Source organism: Rhinoraja longicauda, chromosome 11 (assembly GCF_053455715.1).
Source record: "Rhinoraja longicauda isolate Sanriku21f chromosome 11, sRhiLon1.1, whole genome shotgun sequence".
Lineage (NCBI taxonomy): Eukaryota > Metazoa > Chordata > Chondrichthyes > Rajiformes > Arhynchobatidae > Rhinoraja > Rhinoraja longicauda.
Window position 1 is genome coordinate 51426646 of NC_135963.1, and position 18581 is coordinate 51445226.

Sequence of the window (18581 nt, forward strand, 5' to 3'; positions counted from 1 at the left end):
TGTGCTCTCTTATCTCTTATCTGTTTTTCAATCTACTGCGAAAACATTACCATTAGTTTCTCAGGGATGAGACTTTGTACCTAAACTTTGTACCTTTTTTCTGATGCCTGAAAGTTTTGATCTGTGAATCAAAAAGTTGATGCTCTTACTCATTTCTTGTTATCTAACATAACATAACATAACAAAACTTTATTGTCACTCGGCACAACACCGAACAAAATTTCAGCAGTCACAGCAAAAAAAGAAAAGAACACAGGACACACGACCCCAACACAAACATCCATCACAGTGACTCCAAACACCCCCTCACTGTGATGGAGGCAACAAAACTTCCACTCTCCTCCCCCCGCACCCACGGACTGACAGCTCGACCCCTACCGAGGCAACCGACACGCACAGCCCCCGCAAGGAGATGGAAGGCCCCGCGGCCGAGCCGCACCGGGCACTGAAACGTCCCGCGGCCGCACCGGGCGATGTTAAGTCCAGCGGCCGAGCCGCACCGGGCACTGAAACGTCCCGCGGCCGAGCCGCACCGGGCACCGAAACGTCCCGCGGCCGAGCCGCGCTGGCGATGTTAAGTCCCGCAGCCGAGCCGCACCGGGCACCAAATCGTCCCGCAGCCGAGCCGCACCGGGCACTGAAACGTCCCGCAGCCGAGCCGCGCCGGCGATGTTAAGTCCCGCAGCCGAGCCGCGCCGGCGATGTTAAGTCCCGCAGCCGAGCCGCACCGGGCACTGAAACGTCCCGCGGCCGAGCCGCGCTGGCGATGTTAAGTCCCGCAGCTGAGCCGCGCCGGGCACTGAAATGTCCCGCAGCCGAGCCGCACCGGGCACTGAAACGTCCCGCAGCCGAGCCGCGCTGGCGATGTTAAGTCCCGCAGCCGAGCCGCGCCGGCGATGTTAAGTCCAGCGGCCGAGCTGCGCCGGGCGATGGAAGGCCCCGCGGGCGAGCTGCGCCCCGGGGAAGAGACCTAATAAAAGAAAGGTTTCCCCCGCCCCACCCCCCCCCCCCAACACACCCACCCCCCCCCCCCCCCCCCCACCCACACATACACAGCCAAAAACAGAAACAAAAACCATCCCAACACCGACACAAACAAGAAAAAAAGACAAACAGACTGCCAGAGAGCCGCAGCCGTTAGGCGCAGCCAACTCCTCCCACTGCAATATGCTCGAGGCGTTAAACTTATGTCCTTAACATAAAATATTGTTTAATTCAAAAATTAATTTCACCCGATAATGGCCAGTTTCAGCAAACATGTTGTAATAGTAAAGATAAATTTAAAATGTTTCTGCAGCAATTTTGAATGGTAAATGCTCAGAAACTACAATCAACTTGTCATCTTCTAATCATTGCAATTTCACAGGTGATCTCGTACATGGTGACATATATTCGTTATTTTAATCAGGAAATTATAAAATTATTACTGAACCTAGTATCATCTGCATCAGCTTGTGTGGCATGGTGGCGCAGCGGTAGAGTTGCTGCCTTACAGCGAATGCAGCGCCAGAGACCTGGGTTCGATCCCGACTACGGGTGCTGTCTGTATGGAGTTTGTAAGTTCTTCCCGTGACCTGCATGGGTTTTCTCCCACACTCCAAAGACGTACAGGTTTGTAGGTTAATTGGCTTGGTAAATGTAAAAATTTCCCCTAGTGGGTGTAGAATGGTGTTAATGTGCGGGGATCGCTGGTCGGCGCGGGCCCAGTGGGCACTGTATCTCTAAACTCTAAACTCTAAAAACGTATTATTTTAGTCCAACTACATGAAACTATGAATCCAGTGATGAATGGGATTCCAGAATATAAAATCCAAAAATGAAAATTTGAAGAGGAATCTTGGGAACTTCAAGTAATTTCAATAGTCTTTTGCAAAATCAAAAGTTGTCTTGTAAAATTGAAGAATTGAAAATTCTGTGTGCTTGATTCCAACAGGCAGCATCTTTGGGGTTGCTACAATATACTATCCTGAACGCTTCATTGGATGAGGCCTGCCAGTTTATAACATATAAGGTATAACTGCATGATATGAGGTTAATAAATAAATGTCAAAATGCAACATTATTTTCTGGACGACACAGATAATAAAGAATCTGCAATAATTTCAATATATAAATGTTAGCCACAGTGCGATTATATCTGAGCATACTGGCATCATGCTTGGCACAGACATTGTGGGCTGAAGGGCCTGTTCCTCTGCTGTACTGTTCTATATTCCATGAGCTAAGTGAATGTGTTTTGATCAGGTGATTTCTTTGCAACAAAATCTGTTGAATTAAATTACAGACTGATTTCTGAATGTTCTTTCTCTACGCACACTGTGAGAATTGTAGCCTTGTGCAACCAGTACTTACAAATAGAGATAGAAAGAAGGTAAGGCTGAATGTGGATGGGGGTCAGGGTGTTCGGGTGGCAGATTTAAAAAACTCGCCTGGCCATCTTGACCTCAGAAAACTGGGGCTCTGCGCATCTTTCTGCAACTGGATCCTTGGTGTCCTTCTCAACAGACCAACATCATACGGCCTGTATGAATTGGCAGCAAACATTTCCTTCTCGATGACCATTAGCACGGGAGTGCTCCACCTCCAGCTCTACTCACCCTATGATCACAGTTTGAACTGCATCTTTGAGTTTGTCAAAGACACCACCGTTGTTGGACGTATGATAGATGATGATGAGTCTGTGTATTGATCGACTAATCAAATGATGCCAGAACAACAACCATGCTCTCAACATTAGTAAGAATTGATTGTGGGCTTTGGAAGAGAAAGAATGAGGATCCACAAACCTGTCGTCATCGACAGGATGGTGGTGGAGAGAGTCAAAAACTTCAAATTCCTGGGTGTACATCTCTGAAGATTTGTCCTGGACCCAGCACATTGATTCAATCATAAAGAAAGCCCATCAACCCTTCTACTTCCTTAAATCATTGAGGTGATTCGATATACTCTCTTGAACTTCGACAGGTGTACAGTAGAGAGCATATTGGACCACGGCCTGGTTCAGCAACTCAAACGCCCAGGAATGAAGAAGATTGCAAAAGGTGGTGAACATTGCCCGGTCCATCACAGGTACCTACCTCCCCACCATTGAAGGGATCTCCAAGAGTAGCTGCCTTAAAAGGCAGCCAGCATCAACAGAGACCCACGCTACACTGGCCACACTCTCATTTCACTTCTGCCATTGGGGTAAAGGTATCGGAGCCTGAAAACTGTAACTTCCAGGTTCAGAAGCAGCTTTTTTCCAATCAAGAGGCTATTAAACACTTCAACCTCCAAATAGGCTCCGAGCTATATAGACTTGGACATTATTTTTGCATTATTATTGTCTTTATTTCTCTGTTTGTTATTTTATATATAGATATTGAATGTTTTTTATTGTTATGGGTTTTACAGAGTATTATGTTTACATATCTGTTTTGCTACTGCAAGTAAGAATTTCATTGTTCCTTTTTGAGACATATGACAATAAAACACTCTTGATCTTTATTGAGACATGCAGCATTTGCAGAGAAGAACACATTGCAACTTTAATGTTTGAATCAGATAACCTATGCCATGAATAATTTATCTAACCAAGTACTGCCGTGTACTTTCTTTAAAGTTAATGATTAAACAAGAGTTTAGAATAGCTTTGTATCCATGGCTACCTTATTTGACTATTGGCAAATGGCCGGCTGCTAATACCTGACCAACTATGTATCCTTGAGAATTAATGTGCCTACAGATATCTTGAAATCTCAATAGAATAATACAACTAATTGCATTCAACCAGTTTTGAAGACAGAATGTTACATAGTTTAAAATGCATTTAAGTGCTGTTTAATGTGCACAGATTTACGATCGAAATCCAGTCTTGCACATGAAGTACTTTTTATGTCTTCAGACTTTTTTTTAAAATTACAGTTTCTCACTATCCATAGAACCTTTTCTTCAAGTTAAGATGGAATATAATTCATACATTTAGTTTCAGAGTTTATACATTCATCTGACCAGGTATTGGAAGAGGAAAACTTGTTTCATTAATAATGCCAACCCAGCTGTGTTGCTAATAGCTTACCATTAATTTGAAATTGCTTTTTTCTTCACTAGTATCTAGAAGGAAATGAACAGCAAATTATTGCCAATGATAAAGAAAATATATTGAGTGCATTATGTCATTGCTGTATATCATTTTTAAAAGAATGATCCTTGTTTTTTTTTGTCTTTCTTGACAGTCTTCCCATAACATTGGCATTGCTATGGATACACAACAAGGTCTGATTGTTCCAGTAGTTAAGAATGTACAGATACTTAGTGTCTTTGAGATTGCAGTAGAATTAAACCGGCTGGTTACACTGGGCTCAGCGAATCAACTGGGGACGAACGATCTAAGTGGAGGGACGTTCACTCTTTCCAACATTGGCACGGTCAGTAAAGTGTAGTTACAACACCACTGTATCCTGGGTATGTCTTTTGGTTTTCTTTTTCATATCCACACGTTTGGCCAGATTGCGGTTCCTCAATACTGGAAGTATCAAAATTAGGCATTATTCTGGTACAAACTAGAGCCAGAATTTCTTCTTGGTTGGGTCTTTTGCATCTTTGAAAGATTTATGCTCAGCAGGGTTGTCCCTGTCAGGACTTGGTTGTTGCATCATCTATGTACAGAGCAAAGATTGGACCTTTGATTTCTAGTATAAATAAGGAACAATTCAAGTGCTGAGTACCATTCTATCAATTGTAGAGAATATTAATGTGGATGTGAGATGCCAGTTCAAAGGGAGAGGTGCTTCATTATATGGAGAAAAAAAAACAGAATGTTTCTGATTTGTAATTGAAGTCTAAGTGCCGCTATGACATGCTTCCTGATTAATAGAGCAACACCTCTACCACTTTTCCCTTCCTTTCTTTCACATCTGAAACATTGAAACCCTGACATGTTGAGTTGCCAGCCATTTCCCTCCTGCAACAATGTTTCCGCAATGGCTACAACATCATAGTCCAAAGCAATGATTCAGGCTTTAAGTTCATCTGGTTTCCCCACAATACTCCTTGCATTGAAATAAAAACACTTTGGCTCATCAGCTTCACTATATTCCTTCACCTCTCCCTGTCTGTCCTTCTTTGGAGACTTACTTCCTAACCTTTACCTTCCCATCACTACTTTCAATTGCTGACCTACTGCTGTGGTTCCCACTGCCCTGCCTTCATCAATCTTGGTATTGAGTATAGAAGTTGGGACAGTTGTACAAGACATTGGTAAGGCCATGTTTGGAGTATTATATTCAGTTTTGGTCACCCTGCTATTGGAAGGATCTTCTTAAGACAGAAAGAATGCAGAGATTTCTGTACTATTTCCTGAAAGAACAAATGTGCAGATCTCACAAAGTGCTGGAGTAACTCAGTGGGGTCAGGTAGCATCTCTGGAGACATGGATAGGTGATGTTTCTGGTATGCTTTGAATTGATTAGGAAATATTCCTTTTCCTCTTACTACCATCATTCCCTTCAAAGAAAATAAAACTTTGGCTGGGGATCTTTCATTCAAAACTTCATATATATTCTTTAAGTCACTAGTAATTTGCTCATGCATGCTAATCAATAAAAGTTTACTCTGACATCAAGATCACAAATTTTGGCATGCATATTGGTTCTCATCTTGGGCGCAGATGCGGCCGAGACAGTGGAATTGGGAGTAGGGGATAAAGTCTTTGCAGGAGGCAGGGTAGAAGAAGTGTGGTCTAGATAGTTGCAGGAGTCCGTAGGTTTACAATAGATGCCAGTCAATAGTCTATCTCCTGAGACGGTGAGATCAAGAAGGGAGGTGGTCCAAGTGAATTTGAGTGCAGGATGGAAATTGGTAGCAAAGTTAATAAAGTCCATGAGTTGTGCAGGAAGTAGCACCAATGTAGTCGTCAATGTAGCTGAGATAGAGTTTGGGGATAGTGTCATTGTTTGCCTAGAACAGGGAATGTTCGATGTACCCTACAAAGAGGCAGGCATAGCTGGGGCCCATGTGAGTATAAATAGAGCTTTATACTTGTTCAGCCTGGTGAAGGGTAGGAAAATAGATGAATAATGTAGCGGAGCATTTTTGGGCTCCTTATGAAAACACAGAAATAAAGCTAATTTTTCATTCCAGTATAAGTGATGAACAACGGATGTTTACAAAATAATGATTCATTAAACCTGTTGGTACATCGATTCTGTCTGAGTGGTGATAAATTTAATGCAGCGTAAATGGTTTAGAGACTAGTATGTCACAATTTTGCCATTGTTTCTGTTTGTTTTGATGTTCACATTTTTTAATTCCAATTTGATTCTTTCAATGCTGGTGGGACTTTATTCACTATATAGTGTTGCTTTCAGTAAAGTGGTTCACTTCTTAGTCGCCGTGTAATATTGGACCAATTTGGCAGCCCTGATATTTGATTTCTCAGCTTATTGAACATTATTCAATTTATGAAGCAGACCTATTCTTGCTTGTTTACTTTTGATCTCTCAGACAGCTTAGGTTTTGCTGAAATGAAAACAAAAAAAATTGCTGGAAAATTGAAATAAGATCAGAAAATGTTGGAAACGCTCAGCAGCTCAGGCAGCACCCAATGGAAAGAGAAACAGAATTAATGTTCAAGTCAGACTGAGAAAAAGAGAAACAAAGTTTTGGTGATTAAGTTAATCTAACGAACAAGATTTCACCAGCTTGATCATACTTGTCTCACATGATGACTTAGTACAAAGTTGGCTTAGTTGCTGACAAACTAAATATAAATGTGAATATGGTGTCACAGCTGTGCTACTGTTGACACTGCAGTCACATGCATAGGACCTCATCTTGCCTGTAATGATTACATAGTTGGATAATTGTTTGTGCCCATCATTTGTCTTTTAACAGTTTGAAAAACACAGTCCAACTGATAGTGACATTTCTTTTATTTAGCTCTTTGAATTAAGCTAGTTGAATGCACAAGAAATCATTGCTGTGTGATATTTGTCTGTTTGCAGATTGGTGGCACCTATGCTAAACCTGTTATATTACCTCCAGAAGTAGCTATTGGAGCTATTGGAAAGATACAAGTAAGTAAATAGTGTTATTAAACTTGTACAAATTGCAAGCTCAAGCAGACATAAAAAGGAGTTGTCAGGGTGAAGCATGTCGGGGGAACCAGAGGCCAGCATGGACAGAGCGATGGAGCAACTACCCCAAAGGAGTACGCAGCTGTAATTGGCCACGCGGTGATTGAAAGCAGGTGTGAAGAGGCTCAGAGTGATGAGCCAGTGGGGTGAAGCATGAGCAAGCTGCAAGGGCAGCATGGAGCAAGAGTGAGGCAAGAGTAAACCACGCAGGCAGCAGAGAGAAGGGCAGAGGGAGCAGTATGATCTGGAGAGGATCTGGCCAACTCAGTGAAGATCCAGCGGACTTGAAAGGGTGAAAACTTTGTAGGGCGAACCAGGAACAAGGATGGACAGCGCAAAGTGGCAACCAACCAAGGAGTGCATAACAGTAATCAGCCGCGGGGTAAAGCAGAAACGATGCAGGTAAATAGGATTAGTGTTGATAGGTGTAGGGTGGCATGAGCGTGCTGGGCAAAGGACTTTTCTCTGTGCTGTAAGATAGCGTTACACAACTGCAGTTTGCAAAAAAAGAATTCTTCATCTTTTCTTACTAACTTCCCCAAATTTCTGACTGTATTACTCTTTAGGTTCTCCCCCGATTTAATGACAATGGTGAAATAATCAAGGCTCAAATCATGAATGTTAGCTGGTCAGCTGATCACCGGATTATTGATGGTGCAACAATGGCTCGTTTTTCAAACCTCTGGAAATTTTACTTGGAGAATCCCGGAAGCATGCTGCTAGACCTAAAGTAAAGGGATGTGATTGATGCACGGCACTTAAGACAGACAGTTTCAAGCAAAGGACATTTGCCTACATGTAATTAAGTGCTCTTGCAATCTTCTCTGTAATGTTTTGTATTCTGAACAGAGATGTGTTTAAGCCACATTGGATTCTGTAGAGGTTAGGTTAGAGCTCTTTCAATAATATTAAATTGTGGAAGGGATGCAGTTGGTGAAAGGTGAGATTTATTGTGAATACTGGTTAAAGTAGTAGCCTGTTAGGTCCTCTCCATACTACCCCAAACCCCTCAAAAATAATAGGTCATTGTGGAACTTTGACAATTGCAGCATCTGTTTTAAAATGTATAAACAAAGGCCATGATTCATACAAACAAAATTGTTGTCTAATGTGGCTTCTATAATTGATCCTTGAGCACTGGAAACTATTGTAAGCTTTCAGAATATGCTCATCTCTGTTACATAATGGATGCATAAATTGTCCCTTGTACAGTTTTACAAATTATGAAATGTTAGATGTACAGAACTATGGGGATACTTATTAAACTGCACTCTTGCAAAAATTAATAGTTCTGCAGTAATAAAGTTTATGAGAAAGCAAGTATTAGGTAATCAGGGGGTTAATAATAAGACTCGTCTTATTAATAATAATCTTATTAATAATAATAATAATTAATAATAATAATAGTCTTATTAATAATAATCCTGGTCCTGATTACATGAAAAACGCTATTCCAACTTTAATTTTAAAAAGGTCCAAACATCATGTGCATAATATCTATATAATCTGATCTTCAAAATGTTAGTTACAATAAACATTGACTGTGATATATTATTTGAATTTTATTTCAACTTGTCATGTTTTCATTTATAGCATTCTTTTTGCACAAGACTTGAATAAAATGTACTTTGCATCTACAAGTATAGTTAAGAAAGAGGACATGGAGAACAATGAGATCGGAGTAGGGAATACTAAAATTCTAGGGTAGTTTGAGATCAAGAACCTGATGGCATTGGTCCTCCTGAAGAGCATTAAGGTGTATAAATTCTCAGGGCCTGATAGGATCTATCCCATGTTATTGAGGAGAGAGGCCTCAATGAGGAATTTCCCAGCAACAGCGAGGTCCCAAAGGACTGGAGAGAAGCGAAAGTGGTGCCTTTATTTGAGAAGGGAGGTAGAGATAATCCGGTGAGTGAGTCTGGCATCAGTGGTAGGGAAGCTTTTGGTAGAGGATTCTCCGAGATGTGAACAAGGAACTGCAGCTGGTGGTTTACAAAGAAATGACACACAGAGCAACTTAGTGCAGTCCAGATGGGGTACAGGGGAGAGAGAGGGGAAAAAGGGAAGGTGTGGGGTCGTTACATGGAACTATACAGCATATAAACAGGCCCTTCGGCCCACAATGATTGTGCCAAACACGATCCCAAGTTAAACTGCTTGTACATGATCCGTAGCCCTCTATTCCCTGCACAGCCATGCCTGTATCCAAAAGTCTCTTAAATGTCACAGTGTCTTCCAGGTCCTACCATTCTGTGTAAAAAGATTTGCCCCGCACATCTGTATTGAACTTTCCCACTCCCACCTCATCGGTATGCACTCTAGTATTGAACATTTCCACCCTGGGGAAAAAAAGATTCTGACAGTCTACCCTATCTATGCCTTTCATAATTTTATATACTTCTATCAAGAAGAAAAAGTCAAAACATTTCAAATGAAGCAAGTTGAACCAAAATTAAAGCTATGACTGTTGTACATGGCTGGATGTAAAAGTGTGCCGGAATGAAATTTATATTTACCTAATATTACTTTGAGTTTTTAATTATTTTCTTGCACCAGGACAAATTCCATAGTGTTTGGTTTAACACCTTATGCAGAGTTAAGCACTTAAGATTTAGCAAATACATTTGACAAGCTCAATGTAATTAAATAAATCACACTGAAACATGTGTTGGAAAATTCTCAGTGCATATTTAAGTAAAAGAGATTTAGCAATTGACCTCAGCCTGCCTTGCTGCTCAAGTTTCTCCTGATAAAATAAGATGCAGATTGTTAAATTGTTTATTTTTAAAGGATTGCTCTACTTGCGGACCAACCATATACTTTGGGCATTAAAATTTATCATTGCCAATTGACTTTAACATTAGTCGGTCAGCTGCTACTGGTGATTATAGAGCAACATCTGCATAGAAACCTATGAACAAAACCATTAGTGATCTAATGGTTCAAATAAAGGCAACTGAGTTTGCTCTTAAAAGAATAAGGTGCAGGAGGAAATGAGCATTGACTCAGAGAGCGCCACAAATTACGTGTAACTGCTCATAGAGTCATACAGCGTGGAAACAGGCCCTTCAAGTCAAGTCAAGTCAAGTCAAATTTATTTGTCACATACACATACTCGATGTGCAGTGAAATGAAAGTGGCAATGCCTGCGGGTTGTGCACCTTCGGTCTAACTTGTCCACGCTGACCAACATGCCCCATCTACACTAGTCCCATCTGCCTGGCGTTTGGCCCAGATCCCTCCAGGCCTATCATAGCCATATTCCGGTCTAAATGTTTCTTAAACATTGTGATAGTACCTGCCTCAACTGCCTCCTCCGGCAGCTCGTTCCGTACACCTACCACACTTTATGTAACAAAGTTGCCCCTCAGGTTCCTATTAAATCTTTCCCCTCCCACATTAAACCTATGTCCTCTGGTTCTCTTCTTCTCCTGTCGTGTGTCTTTTAGACCTGCAGCTCCGTTGAGGCGAGCCAGGCCAACGTGTCATCGTCCAGGTCAATCAGACCTCGTTCAACATTAGGTGGCCGGTATTTGGGTCAACTGGTGACGATGTGCGCCACTGTCTGTGTTGGGTCCCCACACTCGCACTGTCCATGAGACCCCACCGCTTCATCGCTACTCCATAGCGTCTGACGCCTGTCCTCAAGCGATTGAGGGTTATCCACAGCTTTCGGGGCATGTCCTGGCCAGGGACTTTCACCGATGTAGCGGTGTAGCCTAGATGGTTCCGCTGACTTCCACTGGTCTCTCCATTTCGTCTTGACCCAGGTGGCCTTGGAAGTGTCGACCGGTGTTGTACAGAGTTCTCGATTCCCCTACTTTGGATAAAAAAGACTGCATGTACTCCCTTAGATCTTTCCCCTTTTTGTCATTTTTGATCGTTCCAATTATATCTGCATTGGACTTCATAATAACACAATTAATAATGTAGAGACCTGGACGTGTTTGTAGACGAGTTTTGTACTAGTTTGGCATGCGGTACCCGGGTTTAAAATCAATGGGTGAGTGGGTGTCCGGGCTGGAGAGGAAAGGTCAGACCAAGGCACTTGGACGGTTCACTGTGTGAGCAGCGAGCTGGGTGGCTGAAATAATACATTGGTGTTCTCGGGTTTGTGTCAAGTGTGCTCCCCGGCTCCGTAGCAGAAGCGCCCACATCGCGGGGCTGGAAACTGGACGTGTCCTGGGCTAATTCTGCTACCACCACCATCATCTACTGTACAAGTGATGGCTCCCACTGATTGTCGCCGGAAGATTGCGCCCTTTCCAGGACGGACGATGACAGCGATGTAACATTTGGATGATGGACACGAGAGACGTGTGCTCTCCAACTAGAGACGGGATCCAAAGATTCCTCCTTGCAGTCTGGATACCTGTCAACGCTGGAGGCTGATCTACTGGACAGCTGCAGCGACCGCCCAGGTTGGCTCTCTGGAGATCAATATCAATAGTCAATTTATTTGTCACATACACATAAATGTGCAGTGAAATGAAAAATTACCCGCAGTTCAACAATAAGACCAATAAGAATAATCAATAAAAATGCAATAACACACACAATCATAACCAACACCAAACAAGAAACATCCATCACAGTGAGTCTCCTCCAGTCCCTCCTCACTGATGTACAAGGGGTTAATCCTGTCCGAGTGATAAGTGTGCACAGCGACTTTGACTTGCGCCGACTGGGTCGGGGAACGGCTCGGTGCTCTCTCTCTCTCTCTCTCTCTCTCTCTCTTTCTCTCTCTCTCTCCCTCTCTCTCTCTCTCTCTCTCTCCCTCCCTCTCTGTATCCCCGCCGCGGTCGCCTGCATTTCTGGAGAGCAATGGGAAGCCACGGCTTCGGCGAGACGGACAGATTGAAGAAGTGTAAGGGTTTCCAGGATCTCCGTGTGCCCAAGACGCAGAGCGCCCTGCCCCGCAAGGGATGGGGGTCGGTCCTTGCTGGCAGCGAGATGCAACGACACCAAGGCAGGTTGCCGGCCAAGGGGGGGAAGGAGAAGAGGCGTCAGGACCATCGGACGGTGCAGAGCCAGCGCTCGAAGCCCGGCACCAGCAGCACCAGGCTGGCGAGCCCCGCCGAGAACATCTACGAGCCCCGGCCCACCAGGACCTTCTCGGCGGAGGAAGCCAGGGCTGCGATGCGCACTGTGCTGGAGGCCAAGCTGGACGGTGCCAAGTATGAGCCCCAGGGCTCTGCGTTGGCGGCCGTGGAGCTGGCCGAGTGCGTGAAGAAGGCGGTGAAAGCTTTGGGTTACGACAGGTACAAGATCGTGTGCTACTTGGTGCTGGGGGAGACACGACCCTCTGATCTCTCGTGTTCCAGCAGAGCCGTGTGGAGTCCGGCCGTCGACACCTACGCTGAGTTTTGCTTCCAGAACGATTCGCTCTTCGCACTCTGCCTGGTGTTTGCCTTGTACCACGAATAACGTTCCACAAGCCCTTGGAAATCGCTTGAAAAGTTGGGGAGGAGAATCTTACCGCCCGAAAACTGCAACAACAACAACAAAAATCAGGATTAAGGTTCCAACCGGAGACTCTTTCAGATCTTGAGCGTTTGATGGATATTCGTATATTCGACTTTGCAATGATCGTCCAATTACAGTAGGACTTGAATAAAGGAATTGAATAATAATACTATTGAATAAAGCTAACAGTCAGGGACAAAAAGTGCCAGTGAATGGATACAGAGGGGCTGCTAAGACGCGAGATGAAACAGAAAGAATGAAACACTGTAACCGGGTTGTTAACCACCTGAAATCTGAAATGTTATCTGAAATGCAAGTTAAACAACTCACTCAAATTCAGTTGGCATTTATTATTTCTCAGTTTAGTTGTTCATCTTTTGCATTTAAAAAAAAAGTTAATTCATCTCAACGTTTCCTCTGATTTCACAAATCCAAGATTTCTATAATGAAACCCGAAGCGTTTAGTAAAATGCCGGAGCTCCATCGCGACCTTAAATATTTAAAATCTCCCCCTGCGAATCACGGGAGTTGAACGTTTCCTTGAAAAAAAAATGCAGAGGTCGTCGCCATTTGATTTTCTATTTACATTTCCTTCTTCAGATCTGCCCAACTTTCACTCCATTTCAACCGGGCTTGTGCCAACTGGCCAGAGTAGCTGCTACCGAGAATAATCAAAGATCCTTTGTCACACGTAGCGGGGTACAGTGAAATGCTTTGTTTTGCAAACAACACGATAAAACGACTAGGCAGAACACAAGCGTTGCCTTGTTTCTGGCACCAACAAAGTTACAAAAAGTTAATCGAACAGTTTTATCTTCTGCGAGCAGAGGCGATCCAGGTTCCTGTAGGTCCCCCCTTCGATCTTGGCGACCCCCACCGCCAGGGAGCTCTCGGCAGCACAGGACCCCTCCTCACTTTCGATTATCAACCTCGCTCTCGATGGTCCACCTCGCTCTCGATGGTCCACCTCGCTCTCGATGGTCAACCTCCTTCTCGATGGTCCACCTCCTTCTCGAAGGTCCATCTCCTTCTCGATGGTCAACCTCCTTCTCGATGGTCAATCTCGCTCTCAACGGTCGATCTCGCTCTCGATGGTCCACCTCGCTCTCGATGGTCAACCTCCTTCTCGATGGTCCACCTCCTTCTCGAAGGTCCATCTCCTTCTCGATGGTTCACCTCGCTCTCGATGGTCCACCTCCTTCTCGATGGTCCACCTCGCTCTCGCTGGTCCACCTCGCTCTCGATGGTCCACCTCCTTCTCGATGGTCCAACTCCTTCTCGATGGTCCACCTCCTTCTTGATGGTCCATCTCCTTCTCGATGGTCCACCTCACTCTCGATGGTTAACCTCCTTCTCGATGGTCAATCTCGCTCTCAATGGTCGATCTCGCTCTCGATGGTCCACCCCGCTCTCGGTGGTCAACCTCATTCTCGATAGTCCACCTCGTCTCGATGGTAGATCTCGCTCTCGATGGTCCACCTCCTTCTCGATTGTCAACCTCGCTCTCAATGGTCCACCTCCTTCTCGATGGTCCACCTCATTCTCGATGGTCCACCTCATTCTCGATGGTCCACCACACTCTCGATGGTCCACCTCATTCTCGATGGTCCACCACGCTCTCGATGGTCCACCTCGCTCTCGATGGTCTACCTCGCCCATGACAACTTGTGCAGAAGGATAGTCATCAAATGCAGTTTCACGTACAAAGATATTCTCTATTGTTGTTCCAGTGTTCCTTGATCAGAAGGAGACGGTGTGGGCTATAAAGAGGATCCCGCCATACAGAGCACTCGGATTTGCTGTTGCGTTAAACTAGAATAATGGAGAGATAGAACAGGAACAGACACTTCGGCCAACAGTTTCTGTGTCGAACATGATGCCAAGCTAAACTAATCTTAGTTGCCTGTACATGGTCCATACCTCTCCATTCCCTGCACATCCATGTGCCTGTCTAAAAGACCTTTAATGCCACTATCATATCTGCCTCCACCATCAGCTACTTAGGCAATGCTTTTATTTTGTTTAATAGAATATTGTGTTCTGGCTCCTATAATGAACAGTTTTGTTTCACTTTATCTTCTTTATGAGTTGCTGTTATCAGCTCCAGTAGGCACATTGCACGCTGAAAGAAATGACAAATATTTAAATGTTTCTTCCCAACCCAACCTCTTTTAGAGTCATAGAGTGACACAGTGTGGAAACAGGCCCTTCGGCCCAACTGGCCCACACTGGTCAACACGTAAAAATCATCAAATATTCTATTTCTTTCAAACAGTGCACATATTGCATTGTGGTTAACATTTTTTATTTCTTGAACAACAAGTTATTTGAAGAAGTGCTCACAACAAGACCAATTAATTTAAAACTGGTGTTTGTTGACTACAAAATTGACTTCCAAGATATAAACATTTTAAATGATATATATTTATCAAGGGGCAACATTTTCCACATTATTCATGAATCCGACACAATATTTACAAGATTTGTTGGTTAGATGGCACAGTGGCGGAGCTGGTAGAGTTGCTGCCTCATGGTGTCTGTGGCCTGGGTTAAACCCTGACCTCAGGTGCTGTCTGTGTGGAGTTTGCATGTGACCACTGGGTGTTTTGGTTTCCTCCCACATCCCAAAGACATATGGGTTTGTAGTTTAATCCACCTCTGTAAATTACCCCCTGTGTATAGGGAGTGAATGAGAAAGTGGGTTAACATAGAATGAGCGTGAACTCCTTGACCACTGCTACGTAACCACCAAAAATGCATAGCGTTCCGTTCTCTCACTGCACTTTGGTAAATCTGATCACCTGTTTACAAGCAGAAACTGAAGCGGGAGGAGATGGTGCAGAAAGTCAAGCAGCATTGGTCTGAGCAAACAGATGACACCCTTTGTGACTGCTTTGAGCTGGTTGACTGGTCCGTGTTCAAGGAATCTGCAGCTGACATAGATGAACGATCCACTGCTGTCACAAACTTTATGAGCAAGTGTACTAAAGAAGACAGTAGGTGTATTCCTCAACAGGAAACCATGGATGATCTGTGAGGTTCACTCCAGGGTGGTCCAATTCTGCAGCATTCAAGTCAAATGATCCTGTGTGGTACAAGAAATCTATCTAAGACCTTTGCGGAGCCATTAAGATTGCCAAGAGGGGATTCTGCACTCGGTTGGAGACTTGAGGCAATGTATACAATTATACCCGTAGATTGTGGCAAGGCTTGCACACAATAACGGGCTATGAAGCGAAGGCGAGCAATATCATGGCAGCAACAGGTCCCATACCGATGAAACAAAGTGTTCTATGCCCACTTTGAACAGAAGGCCGGAGGTGTATTGCTATTCCCAGCAGCCAGTCTCGGATGCACCTGTACCAATGGTTACTGTGGCGTACATAAGATGGGCCTTCCTGAGAGTGGATCTGTGTAAAACAATCGGTCTGGATGGAGTCCCTGGCCACGTCAGCACCTGTGTGGATCAGTGGCAGAGGTATTCACAGACATCTTCAACCTCTTACTATTCCAGTCAAAGTTCCCCACAATACAATGGAGTATTATACTCCCGGTGCCGAAGAAAAGTAGGGTAACGTGCCCCAGGGAGTATTTTGCAGTGATTCTGAAATCCACCATCAGGACGTGGTTTAAGAAATTAGTGATGGCGCACATTAACTCCAGCCTCCCAGTCAGCCTTGATCCACAGCAGTTTCCTTACCGTCACAACAGTCCACAGTAGATGTCATTTCCCTGGCATGAAACTCACCTCTGAATACCTGGACTACAAGGACTCCGATGTTAGACTCTAATTTATCGACTATAGACAGCTCTGCCTTCAACACTTTAATCCCAACCAAACTCATCTCTAAATTCCTGGTCCTAAGAATCAGCTCCCCACTTTGCCACTAGGTCCTTGACTTTCTGACCCACTGACCTCAATCAATGAGGTGGCAACACCTCCTCCAAAATCAATCTCAACACATGGATGTGTTCTCAATCCCCCTACAATACTCCCTGTATACTCAACATTGTACAGCATAATCCGGCTCTTATTCCATCTACAGGTTTGTAGACAACACCATGGTGTGGGCCAAATTACAATGAGGAGACAGAGTACAGGAAGGAGATAGAGAACTTAGCAATATGGTGTCAGGACACTATCGTCTCCCTCAATGTCAGCAAGACGAAGGAGCTGGTTATTAACTTCAGGAAGTGTACATGCCCAAATCTGCATCAATGGTGCAGAAGTGGAAATGGCCGAGAGATTTCCTTGGGGTCAATATTACCTGCCGTGGACCAATCACGTGGACCTGGTTGCCAAGAAGGCCACACTACTCAGTCCTCTATTTCCTGTGGAGCCCGAGGAAATTTGGCATGGTCTCCACAAACCTCCACAGACGCACCATGGAAAGCATTCTGTTGCATTCTGTCTTGATTTGCGTACAGCTCTGCCCAAGACCGAGGTAAATGACAAGTTTTTAGATGCAGCCCAGTCCATCACACAGATCAGACTTCCCATCATTGACAACATCGGCACATTACGCTGCCTTGGAAAAGCAAGTCCAACAGTCAAAGACTTGTCCCACCCCGATCATTCCTCCTTCTCTCCGCTCCTGTCTGGCAGAAGGTACAGAAGCTTGAAAGCGCGCACCACCAGACTCAGGAACAGCTTCTTCTTAGTCGATCTGCCGCTTTTCCCCAACAATTCTCCTTCTGTGCCCTAGGAAGAAGAGTCTCGACCCGAAACGTCACCCATTCCTTTTCTCCGGAGATGCTGCCTGACCCGCTGAGTTACTCTAGCATTTTGTGTCTACCTTCGATTTAAACCAGCATCTGCATTTTTTTTGTCCGAGACAACTTCTTCCCCTCTGTTATCAGGGTTCTGAATGGTCCTTCCATGAGCTAGGGTACTGTCAGATTCACCTCTTACCCCATTGAGGACATTGGACTTTGTCAATGGAACTGATGCTGACAACTATGCTGATGTTGCACTCTGTATCTCCCCTTTACTCTTTCTATTGTACTTGAGTTTGAATTGACTTTACCTATGTATGGTCTATCTGATCAGTTTGGATAGCAATGCTAAAAAAAACTTCTCACTGTACCTCGTTATATGTGACAATATTAAACTTAAACCAGTGGCACTCAAGCACGGGTTTGTATAAAGACTAAACAGCGAAAGACGACGCAAAACGAAATGTGTGATTAGCATCGAGTGCGTTAAACGCCGGGTCTCCTGTTCAATTCTCGGTTGCCGGGCGCTCGGCCAGTGGTCGTGTCGTTGTTTGAGTCATGGGTTATATTTAGACGGGCTTGGCATGTGGCCTTCGGGTCACTACATGGGGCCGATCTAATGAGGTCGAGTGCGAGCTGTGGCTGCAGCCGCCGGCCGGGCCAGGGTTTAGTTTCACCACTTGGGGGGGGGAGGAGGAGGAGGTAGCTGTTCCCAGACAAGTCGCTGGGATTTTTGGTCGCGGCCGGGAGCGGTGAGGGGGTGGGTGATGGTGGGTGGGGGTGGGTGGGGGTGGGTGGGGGTGGGTGGGGGTGGGTGATGGTGGGTGGGGGTGGGTGATGGTGGGTGGTGGTGGGTGGGGGTGGGTGATGGTGGGTGGTGGTGGGGGTGGAGAGGGACGGGGTGGGGAGGGGTGAGGAGAGGGGAAGCGGTGGGTCATGTGCTCTGCGTGGTCCCGTCTGGTGGTAGTGGAGGTGGTGGTGTAGTACGTGTGTGCTTGGAGGGTCTCTCTCTTTCTCTTTCTCTTTCTCTCTCTTTTTCTCCTTCTCTCTTTCTCCCTTTCTCAATTTCTCTCTCTCTCTCTCTCTCTCTCTCTCTCTCTCTCTCTCTCTCTCTCTCTCTCTCTCTCTCTCTCTCTCTCTCTCTCTCTCTCTCTCTCTCCCCCCGCCCTCTCTCTCTCCCCCCTCTCCCCCTCCCCTCTCTCCCTCCCCTCTCCTCCCTCTCCTCTCCCCCCTCCCCCTTCCTCTCTCCCCCCTCTCTCCCCCCTCTCTCCCCCCCTCTCTCTC

General features: G+C 44.9%; 2 protein-coding genes across 2 annotated transcripts in view; both read left to right on the forward strand.

The window, feature by feature from the left end:
* The window catches only part of dbt (dihydrolipoamide branched chain transacylase E2), a 45328-nt gene extending 36695 nt beyond the window's left edge, over nucleotides 1-8633 (forward strand). Inside the window, exons 8-11 of the mRNA XM_078407702.1 lie at nucleotides 1934-2011; nucleotides 4215-4406; nucleotides 6984-7055; nucleotides 7682-8633. Coding sequence (XP_078263828.1) covers nucleotides 1934-2011; nucleotides 4215-4406; nucleotides 6984-7055; nucleotides 7682-7849 — 510 coding nt within the window. The 3' untranslated portion in view covers nucleotides 7850-8633. The remainder of the gene's footprint in view (nucleotides 1-1933; nucleotides 2012-4214; nucleotides 4407-6983; nucleotides 7056-7681) is intronic.
* A 3270-nt stretch (nucleotides 8634-11903) lies between these two features.
* On the forward strand, nucleotides 11904-12562 carry LOC144598144 (dynein light chain Tctex-type protein 2B). Its single transcript, XM_078408036.1, has one exon. The coding sequence runs from the start codon at nucleotides 11940-11942 to the stop codon at nucleotides 12540-12542; it is 603 nt and encodes a 200-aa protein (XP_078264162.1). The 5' UTR covers nucleotides 11904-11939; the 3' UTR covers nucleotides 12543-12562.
* The last annotated feature ends 6019 nt before the right edge of the window (nucleotides 12563-18581 follow it).

Excerpts from the sequence above, each read along its gene's own strand:
- LOC144598144 (XM_078408036.1), top strand. The coding sequence starts at position 11,940 with ATGGGAAGCCACGGCTTCGGCGAGACGGACAGATTGAAGAAGTGTAAG.